Source organism: Mercenaria mercenaria, unplaced genomic scaffold (genome assembly GCF_021730395.1).
Source record: "Mercenaria mercenaria strain notata unplaced genomic scaffold, MADL_Memer_1 contig_137, whole genome shotgun sequence".
NCBI classification, from domain to species: Eukaryota; Metazoa; Mollusca; class Bivalvia; order Venerida; family Veneridae; genus Mercenaria; species Mercenaria mercenaria.
This window is the reverse complement of record NW_026459347.1, coordinates 3815-14954: the sequence shown is the minus strand read 5'-3', so window position 1 is coordinate 14954 and position 11140 is coordinate 3815. Positions and strand designations below refer to the sequence as shown.

Sequence of the window (11140 nt, the reverse complement as noted above, 5' to 3'; positions counted from 1 at the left end):
CATATACATGTACTCATTGTTTACAAATATTCACTGTCAACTGAGGTATGCGAAAAGGGCCATCATTTGCCTTTATTTGTCAGTGAGAAGTTTATACTTCTTTAAAATGTGGTTATAGATCACAAGTAATACCAAAAGCCACATGACCATAACTTATCAAAGCATCAGTAACTTTCAAATAGATTTCGTTTTTGAATTTATATTTTCTTTAATTTTATATGACTAGTCAGTAGCTCTGGTTGTATTATTTCTTGTTACTTGTTTTCCTTTTTGTACATGTCATTCCTGTCTAAATAAAAACAAGAGATTTTCATTAAAATAGAGAAAAATGGAAACTTCACAGGTCGCTCAACACGACAAAAACGAAAGTGTTGCAGGCTCGGTTTGACTGAGCCTGTTCATGGACGGTAGTGGTAATGCATTCCACCGTCCACGCCCTCTAGCCCCGGGTTGAGCAAAACTCAACATTTACACATGCTAAAGGTACAAAAAGCAATTTAGAGACATCCGCAGATGTATTCAAACGGCGGTGAACATGGAACCTTCAATGATATACGTGTTGAGGCGTGTAATTCCAGATAAAGGAAAGGGTTTGCCCCAAACGAGAAAACAATGGGCGGAACTAAACAAACTGGAATTTTGGAAGGGGTTCTGAGATTATGGAGCCTGCGTATCACAAGAACTGTCAAAAGACATAATTAAAAAGCAGGCACCATATCCAAGAGGTGATTAAACAATACCAAGGCTATGAAAACTGGAGAATTGGAACCACCCAGGCCGAAATGGTCATGTTGAGAAAGTAAACAGTACCAATAACACGACATAAAAGTCGTGCTGAACGATCTGAGAAGATCGAAATGTAACAGCCCTGACTGAATGTACGGGGAGACTTTTTACGGCCGCCACACGGCACAAACAACGCTGCTATGATAATAAAATAGAGAAAAGTGGAAACTTCACTGGTCGCTCAACACGACAAAAACGAAAATGCTGTAGGCTCGTCGTGCTGAATGATCTGAGAAGATCGAAATATAACATACATATATTGAAATGAACGTAGTAAGCATTTTGTTGTAATATTAGATTTCAATCTAGACACTGACATATTCCTAGTAACCTTACGGTTCAACCAAAGAGGACTTCAGGTTTACCGTTCGTCCAACCAAAAATGAATTCTATTATAATCCAAAAGTATATAAGAAAGATTCGTGACATTCGCTTTGTGTATAGGGGCAATATAGAGATTATGCATATCATTCTTTTCTTGGACACAATTTTGGTTGCTTTGTCAACGGAAACAGTGAAATGCTGTGTATGATCTGCAGCCTGAAATCTATAATATAGCTGACTAAGGTCCATGAAAATGTATCAGTGAATAGAACACTCATTACATTATAATAATAAAAATAATGGTTTGAAATAATTATCTTTTAAATTGCATTTATGTGAAATTCCATACACATGTTCCTGCATATAAGAACTTTTCACAGGTGCTGACCGTAGATGGTTAAATAAATACTTTAATTTGTATGTAAAGGGATTACCTACTCGCAATGTCAATGTCATTGAAGGTAGAGGATTTGTGTTACATGGTAATATACTTTTATTATGTTTATTCTTTACCACAAATATTTCCAAGTTATTAACATCATGCCTTACTGCTGTTAAAGCCCTTATGAAAAGATATTGTGACAAAGTATACGAAAACTCGGGTAAAAACTTATTTTGGTCGGTAAAAAATTCTGGCGAAATCCTAGATAAATTTAGAATAAAAAATTACAGGGTGTCTTCAGTCAGCACTTACGATTTTCCACTCTTTACGACTTTACCTCATAACTTAATAAAGGAAAAACTTACTGCCCTAATTCAAAAGACTTTTGCCAGGGAAAATGCTACTTTTATCGCTTGCAATTTTGATAAAGCATATTTTACTAGTTGCATTATAAAGAATTTTACTATGTGGACCTGTGACGAAGTTTGTAAAGCCCTTTCCTTTTTATTGAACAATATTTACGTCAGGTTTGGGAATGCGGTTTTTAGACAAGTAATTGGTATTCCCATAGGATCAAATTGTGCACCCCTTGTTGCAGATTTGTTAGCTCACCTGTCACATAGTGACAAGGTGAGCTTTTGTGATCACCCTTTGTCCGTCGTCCGTCGTCAGTCCGTGCGTGCGTGCGTGCGTCCGTCAATAATTTTTTGTCTGCACGATAGTGGTTTCATTTATGATTTTATTTTAACCAAACTTGCATTCAACTTGTATCACCATAAGATCACGGTTCCTTTATGGAACTGGCCAGATCCCACTATGGGTCCCAGAGTTATGGCCCCTGAAAGGGCCAAAATTAGCTATTTTGACCTTGTCTGCACAATAGCAGCTTCATTTATGATTTTATTTTAACCAAACCTGCACACAACTTGTATCACCAATACTTTCTTTCTTGAACTGGCGAGATTCCATTATGGGTTCCAGAGTGATGGCCCCTGAAAGAGCCAGAATTATCTATTTTGACCTTGTCTGCACAATAGCAGCTCATGTATGATTTGATTTTAACCAAACTTGCACACAACTTATATCACCATAAGATCTTGCTTCCTTTCTTCAACTGGCCAGATCCTGTCATGGGTTCCAGAGTTATGGCCCCTTAAAGGTCCAAAATTGGCTATTTTGGCTTTTGCAGCCATATAGAGACTTCATTATGGTTTTATTTTATACAAACTTCCAAAATATCTTCAACAACAATAAATCTTGGATTCCATGACAAATCAGATCCAATAATAGGTTCCAGAGTTATTTTATATCTGATTACAACCCCTGATTGGAATCAAAATGGATTTATATCAGTAAGTATTTACAGGACTTAATTGAAATTTCATTATTGTTATTAGTTGGACTGAGACAATCCGGGTAGATAACTATGGACTGATTTTATGTCAAATTACCTCCCTTTATTTCAAATTAAGATTGTTATATCTCCATAACTACTGAAGATACTGATCTGAAATTTCATTTATGTCAACAGATTTATTTGGCAGATCCTTCTTTTGTCCACTTACAATTTTTTTTTAATCACTTCCTTTTTACGTTACTATAAATAGCTTATTTTTAGTAACTTTTTTATTATTGGCCGTAGGGAAAACAAGACACCAGTATTCTGTGGTACAACATGGATGGTACCTTCCAATTTGTAGTTGTATTTTTACATATCTATACCTTGTAAGATTTTTTTTCTTTTTTGTTAAATTTCTTCCCATTATTGTTCCTGTCTATTGGACTTAGATATTTTTTCTGAGGACCTTCTTGTCCTCAAGTGCAATGATAACAGATGAGCGATATAGGGCCATCATGGCCCTCTTGTTTTTATATTGTTATGAAAGAGATTTTATGTTGAGCCTTTCTCAAGATACACAGGCAGACATTATAACTGCATTTTATAATACATCACGCTATCTGGATGATATACTTAATATGGATAATTCGTTTTTTGATCAGTTAGTGGAACATATCCCAGGGAGCTGCAGTTAAATAAAACTAACAACTCGGATAATACTACTTCCTTTCTAGATTTACATCTCTCTATTTACGACAATTTCATACATACCAAAATTTATGACAAGAGGGATGATTTTTATTTCAGTGCTGTAAATTTCCCACGTTTGGATGGAGATGTACCCCAGGCTACATCTTATGGGTATATATTTCTCAGTTAATTCGGTTTGCAAGAGCGTGTAGTCATGTTGAAGATTTCAATGAACGTAACTTATTTATTACAAATAAGCTTCTTCAACAGGGCTACCGTTATTATAAACTACGTAAATGCTTTTCTAAATTTTACTATCGTAATTCAGATTTGGTTTTAAAATACAATAGCAATTTAAAATCACTTCTGCAGGAAAACCACTACTGTGGAAAACCCGCTTTTATGGGGATGTGGTTTACAGACTTCGTAAGATTTTGGGTCATGGCAATTTTCCAGTTGTATTTAGTAAAGTAATTTAACATTTTATTAAAAGAAGTTATGACCCAACTGTTTTGAGACACACCGCATGTTTGGTGTTCAACCCTTTTTGCAGTTGGACGCTACGCTTTCCTCTTTGATTGTGTCTGACGAATCAGGTGGAGGACTCTATGATTAGTAGTTCTTAAATCCCACCAGGACTGAGCTATTTTGATTTCCGTCTTCTGGCCTGTTCCGTCGGGCCCTTAAGGGTGTTTCCTTTGTTGCTCTGTCTTCTGCAAAGACATTGAGTACATGCGTTTTTTACATTTTATATTATATCTGCAAGGGCATCTTTGTGTTTTACATTACATACCGTCTGTTGCCTTTACGTATGTTACAGTTTCACCTGGCGGGGATTACTTTTATTTACACTCTCTTGTGACTTTGAAACATAGTGGGGGTAAGAGTGAGGTTAGGTGCACCATAAACCGGTTTAAGCTCCCCAGTGGTGGTTTTGCCACTGACCGTTCCAAGGCGGTGCCCAACTGTGTTCCTGTATTTGTTTGTTTTGTCCGTTTGTGTTCATGTTTGTTTATGGTGGGTTGGCAAAAGTTGTTCGTGTGTGTCTTTGGGGAGGCTGCGTTTTTTATAACGTGGCTTTCCCTGTTGGATATTCTTCCTTGTTTTCAATATTTTATAACATATACTGTATTATGTGCTAAAGTTGATAATTTGTAACCAGTCAGTCTAATACAGTAATGATTAGGTAATGTTTCATATTGCAATAAATGTACTTCAGACACAACACTTGGCGGCGTCTTTGATGCTTGCATCAATGAATTTCCTTGTCATAATATTGAATTATGGAGTTAATGACCCGCCATAAAATATATGTATTCATTGCGTTCCAGTGATGGTCATTGTAATGAATTGATTTAAAAATAGAGAGAGAAATACAAGTATTTTGTTTTGTTTTAAACAGATACAATTTTACAGTGACATATATAAGATCAATGCATTGTGTTTAATGTCTAAATATTTTAATCAATATAATAGAAGTATGCATATTATTTGACGCACACTTTTAAGTTTAAACCACAGTTTTTTCTTTACTAAGATTGTATGAATAAAGAAGCCTAAATGAGTTAGCAGATAAAGTTGTAAAAACGTGTGTAGTAACTCAAGAAGTGTCTTAAAGATCAACACAAAATAACTGTATTATTTCGTGTTTTCACAATTGTAATTATATATGAGTCGCTTTGGAAAATAAAAAAAACAAGTATCTGACAGACAGAAATACAAACAGACAGACAGACAGACAGACTAAAAGCAATTTCAAATTGCAAGATCAAAAGAATATAACGATAGTTTAAATGTATTCGTTTTTGTTTTGTTCGTTTTTCTGTGCAAGTGTAGGTGTATGAGTGAGTAAAGGAATGGAGAGTTTTTACATGAGTGAGTCATTTCCCTACCTAGACCAAGTGGCAAAGAGAGCAGTCTTTAAGTGTACCCCACGAATAAAATATCTATTGGGCCTGCTTAGCCCTGTAATCCACAGAACCAAGGTACTACTACAAGACTTAGGGGAAAAGGGTTATGACTGGAATGTCCCGCTACCACTGGATATACAGCACACATGGAAAACCCACAGCCTCAATTTGAATTCCGCACAGACCATAAACCTTCCTCAGACTACTGCTGCCTACCACTAGTTCCGGAGTTAACGAGATCTTACTTAACCATCTAAGGTCAGCACCTGCAGTTACACATATTTGTACACGCCAGTATGATATCAAATATGGAGCTACAACGAACACATGAAAAGCACCGACGCATGACTTGTCATATCAAAGAATCAACTGGCTCCTTTCAAGAAGCTCACACTGCCATAATTTGAATTGATATACCTGGGCATATGTTATTGCAAGATTGCCAGGAAATCGCATGTCAAGATGAAGGTACTTAAAACTGTATACGAAAAAAAAGACGTCTAATAAAATCTGCAGCTTCGTCGAATAAATCAAAAATTTTGTTACTAGTATTTTACTTTCAGATCCATACTTTCTGTTTTAGCTGCAAAACGTCACAATCAGTTTATCAGCAAAGATGGTATCTGTCATCACAATGATGAATCACCTTGTTGAAAAGGGGAACTATTTGTCCTAAACGTCGGTTGTAATGATATTTGATGATAGGTTGTGAGACCTGTCATAGCACCACCGCCTTTCCCATAACACCTGGCAGTTATTTAGATTCAAGCAATTCAAGTTCCAGTTACATAATACATTGCCATGTTTCCATGTCTTTTGATTTCACTTTCAAACGAAATATTTATGTTGCCAAGTTATGTTTCTTTTGCGGCATTTAAATCTAATGTATATTGTAGTCTACATGAAATTGCCACCTCGTTGCTGTTGTCTAATTAGTTAAAAGAACCACTATCTCACATAACTGATGTGCATGTAAATAAATATGAGAAATGAACTTTCACGGTACAATGGTAAAAACGGAAGCGTCAGGAAGACCATGTAGTTGATGCACCGCTTGCTCCCCTGTTGCAATAACCAGTTCCAACACGAGTTAGTCCTATAGAACAGCCTCCAGTTGTTCGGCCTCCACAGATTCTTAATGTGTTACCTCAGCCAGCTCCAGTACTTGGTATTCCTGCTCTTCCACCATAGCATGTTTAAATAGTCCTATAAACTTTGAACTTCTACCCAACCAGGTACCAAGTTTTCACTCGGCCTTAGGTATCCATTTGTCTCAAGGAACTAAAGACAAATTTATATCGGGTCAATATATGAACTTTGCTTTGCTGTTTAAGGCTCCTGTTGGCGAAAACAAAAATCAGCTAATTGTCAATTCAAACAAGTCAAAAACAAACGATAAATACAATTTCTAAATGGACAGACGCCTTTTAGATTTACCCCAGTGTCTATTTGAGCAGCAACCCAGAAAAAGTCGATAATATGTTAAAATATTTGCCTTTGCAAATGATTAGATTGGGGCAGCCAGGCACTCTGTTGGCTAGAAGTTATATGACCAGCAATTTCGGCTGAGAATGGGGGTAGTTCCTCAAAATCTTGGGCGACGGTTGCTTCAATACTTGGGACGTCCCAGGTACATGGATTCGATACCAGCTGCTGCTACTAACCAAATTTTATGATTACAATTATTCTAAATGTTTGAGGCATATCTGCATGAAATGTTCATCCTTCCAGGTTATGTCAGTTATAACAGTAGTAGAATAGTGTGGAATACTTCGCGGAAGAGGGGATGTAGGGCGGCAGCCTCCTAGACCTCCTACAGGCAAAATATACCAAACCCAAACCCTAGTGTCAAATTTACAATGGGGCTAGGGGACAGTCATAAAAATAATGTTTCAAAAGTTTGGTCATTAGGACAATCTCCAATTACTGTGGAAAATTATGCCAGTATACACATTTATACCCAAATTTCAAAAGACAGTTTCATGTTTATGAGATATGAAGGGTGCATTCCGATTATTAAGGATTTTTCAAGGGGACTATCCTCTATTTGACATGAAGTTTAATAACATATACTATGTAGATAAATGTTTCCCAATGGGCTTGGCAAAATCTCCACTTCCTTTCGACAAATAAATCTTCCTTTGTTCATTGGCTGATAACCTTGAAGTCACTAGACTACTATCAAAATGATTTCTTTAAGTTAAATACATCTCAGTGTGTAACTCTCGTGACCTCTTTTAAAAACATTTGCACTGAGTTAGGGATTCCAATTGCAGATGAAAAATCTGTCGGCCCTACCACTGGTCTAACTTTCTTGGGTCTAGAATTAGATTAAACGAACTGTTGTTCTGATTCCATTTTGTTAAGTCGAAGAGCTGTGCTGTTGCAATTGTTGTCGAGTTACCTTGACAGAACAAAATTGTCACTGAAAGAACTTTAGTCCTTGGTTGGTAAAATTACGGAAGCCTATCAGTGCCGTTTTGACATGATAGAACTTACACTTTAGAACTAAGATCTTAGATCTTAGAACTTAGACTTTAGATGTCCCCATACCCCTGGAAAAACAAAATGGCAAGAAAAATGTTTTCCCTGATGCCAAAATCTATTTTGGTTTGTTTTCAGAAATGGATGCTTGTTTGAGTAGATTTGTGGGTGATAATGTTGAAAATCATAACATTGATGGGAGTAAGTGTAGTCTCCAAGAACACTGGAGATCAAAAGTAATTTATTCTTCTCAGTTTTATGTTTACCTAAGAAAAAGATCATTGGACATAATTGCTGCCACTGAAAAAGGAGAATCTTTTTGAAAGAGGCATCTAAAGATGAATCATGATTGAAAAGCACAATAATACAAGTTATTGAAACTAGACATGAAACTAAAATGGATGGAGCTGATGGATTCAAAGTGCAGATGAAAATCCATTTTCAAGTTCTAAGATGTCAAGTTTTCTTGTAAATTGAATGAGACCACGGAAAATATCAATAAAGTACACAAGAGAACTCCATATCATATTTGAGTTGTAATCCATGAACGGATATTATGAAACAACTTCAAAGAATACATCCTTCGGAGAATACAATCCCTTCTTGGATGGATTTCGGAAGGCAAATATGTCAGTTGGTGGAATAACGATACACATTGTACTGGAAACAAATGCCGGTGACAACACATAAAATGCAGCACCTAAGTTAGATAAAGTAGTTACACATACTCTCTATGATATGCATGGTTTTGAAGCAGCTAGAGGTAAAGATACCTGTACATATTTGGTTTCCCAAAAAAATCCAGATTTATTGGTACAGGTATGGAGAGTTCATAAATGTTGGACGAGAGTTGTTTATCATTTCTGTTACACAACCTGGCTCATATAATGCTGCTTGAAGGTACAGTGAAAATAGTTTGAGGTAAGTCCACCAGTAAATGTACCCTGAAACATTTTGGAAAGGAAGTGGACAGTTATGAAGCCATAAAGGTGCCAGAGGAAGCTAGTACAACTCATGAACAGCAATAAAACATAGTTTTAAAGGGGAGATTTGACAAGCGTCTGGCTGTTGCAAGTTCACTCGGGCTTGTTACAGGTATAAGTGAGCCTCAAGCACAGACGGATACCACTCTGACTCAGACAGAGAGATATAGTCTGCCTCAAACTCAAACAGATACCATTCTGCCTCAGACACAAACATATACCAGTCTGCCTCTTACTCAAATAGATATATGTACCATAATGCCTCATACTCAGACATATACAAGTCTGATTAAAACACAGACAGATCCTAGTCTGCCTCAGTCACGGACCAGTCTGCCTCATACTCAAATAGATATATGTACCATAATGCCTCATACTCAGACATATACAAGTCTGATTAAAACACAGACAGATCCTAGTCTGCCTCAGACACGGACATACACCAGTCTGCCTCATACTCAAATAGATATATGTACCATAATGCCTCATACTCAGTCATATACAAGTCTGATTAAAACACAGACAGATCTTAGTCTGCCTCAGACACGGACATACACCAGTCTGCCTCATACTCAAATAGATATATGTACCATAATGCCTCATACTCAGACATATACAAGTCTGATTAAAACACAGACAGATCCTAGTCTGCCTCAGACACGGACATATACCAGTCTGCCTCATACTCAAATAGATATATGTACCACTGACACTGCCTCATACTCAGACATATACAAGTCTGACTAAAACACAGACGGATACTAGTCTGCCTCAGACTCAAACAAATACATGTACCAGTCTGCCTCGTACTCAAACAGGTAACAGTCTGCCACATACACCTTGATGATGTTATCTGAAGTGAGGAAAATCAGAAACTAGATGTGAGAAAAAAGTGTCCAATTGCAAATTGCACAAGCTGTGGAATATCTGTATAACAGGAAACCCGCTATATAATTAATCGTTACATCAAGCCAGAAAACATTATTATTTCAGGGAATGCTGATATTGCAGGAAAACACAGTGAGGGCCGGAAGAGAATAATAGTGCAAATAGTAGGCAATATATTGCCTCCTTAAGGAGGTAACCGGTCTACATCTGTAAACAAAGGTTTTTATATATCAAAATGTTCGTTAGGAACTGTAGATTATAGAAATGCTTGATGCAGTTGCAATATCTGTGGTAGATTACCGATATTCAAGATGGCCGCCAAAATAGATAGGTTTACATTTATTTACTTTTCCGTGTAAAATAATAGCATATATTGTATTATTAAGCTGATATTGACTGGATAGTAAGATGTAAATAAGAAAAATGCAGTAATATGGAGAAAAGAAACAAATAATACTATAATTAAGGAAGTTCAGGCCAAAAACAAACAGAATTAGTACATTTCATAAGGGTTTCCAAACGGTTTTGCTCTGTATGTATTCAATATTGCATAAATAGATTAACTACAGGTGGTCCCTTTTAATTCTTCTTAAACATTTTTTATTTATGGTACACAACATACATTTACTTTCCCAGCTGGTTATTTATCCGTGTATTTGACATAGTAATTTCCCTTGTTACCATTTTTGCCACGAACAAATCTGAGAAAGAAAACAACTATAAAGTATAAGGCGCATAAATAATTTCTTGTAAGGACAATCTTCTTTTAAGATGTACTGTCCATATGTAGTTTTTGAACTGAATTTAAGGGCCATAACTTGTTCATTCAAAAGTGGTGGTATACGAACAAAAACAAGAACACCTCCGTTTTCAGACAATTAAAGGTATGGCATCCTTCGTACGAAGTACAAATGCAAGTCATATGTAACTCATATAACTCTAGAAACTGGTAAATTTATACAGAAACACTGTATAAAAATCCAAACGGTCTAGGACGGCTTGATTCCATTTTAATATATTTGTCAATGAGTAGTTCCATAGTAGCTTTTGATCACTTTTTTTGGAACTGAAAACCCAAATTGCCTAAAATATCTAGAGGTACGTCCAAGTATAATTTGTAAAACCTAAGAATCACTCGGGTAATTTGCTCAAGATGTGTGTCTCACGGCTTCACATGTATCGCTCAGATATCAGGACAAACTTGATGAGGACAAGTTGAATTCTTTCTGCAGTTGTTTAAAATCATATCAGGCCATGGCGCAGCAGTTCATATGTTTTTATGTTCAACAGGGTATGACAGAAATTAAACATAACTTCTATAATTATTGTCTTGATTGTTTCTTGGTGATATTAA

At 36.3% G+C, this 11140-nt stretch overlaps 1 protein-coding gene across 1 annotated transcript; it reads left to right on the top strand.

Moving 5' to 3' along the window:
* The first annotated feature begins 9156 nt into the window (after nucleotides 1–9156).
* On the top strand, nucleotides 9157–9645 carry LOC128551629 (integumentary mucin A.1-like). Its single transcript, XM_053532524.1, has one exon. It carries the CDS (start codon nucleotides 9157–9159, stop codon nucleotides 9643–9645), a length of 489 nt encoding a protein of 162 aa, XP_053388499.1.
* The last annotated feature ends 1495 nt before the right edge of the window (nucleotides 9646–11140 follow it).

What these genes read in the sequence shown, in the direction of transcription:
- LOC128551629 (XM_053532524.1), top strand. Translation starts at nt 9,157, where the DNA reads ATGCCTCATACTCAGACATATACAAGTCTGATTAAAACACAGACAGAT.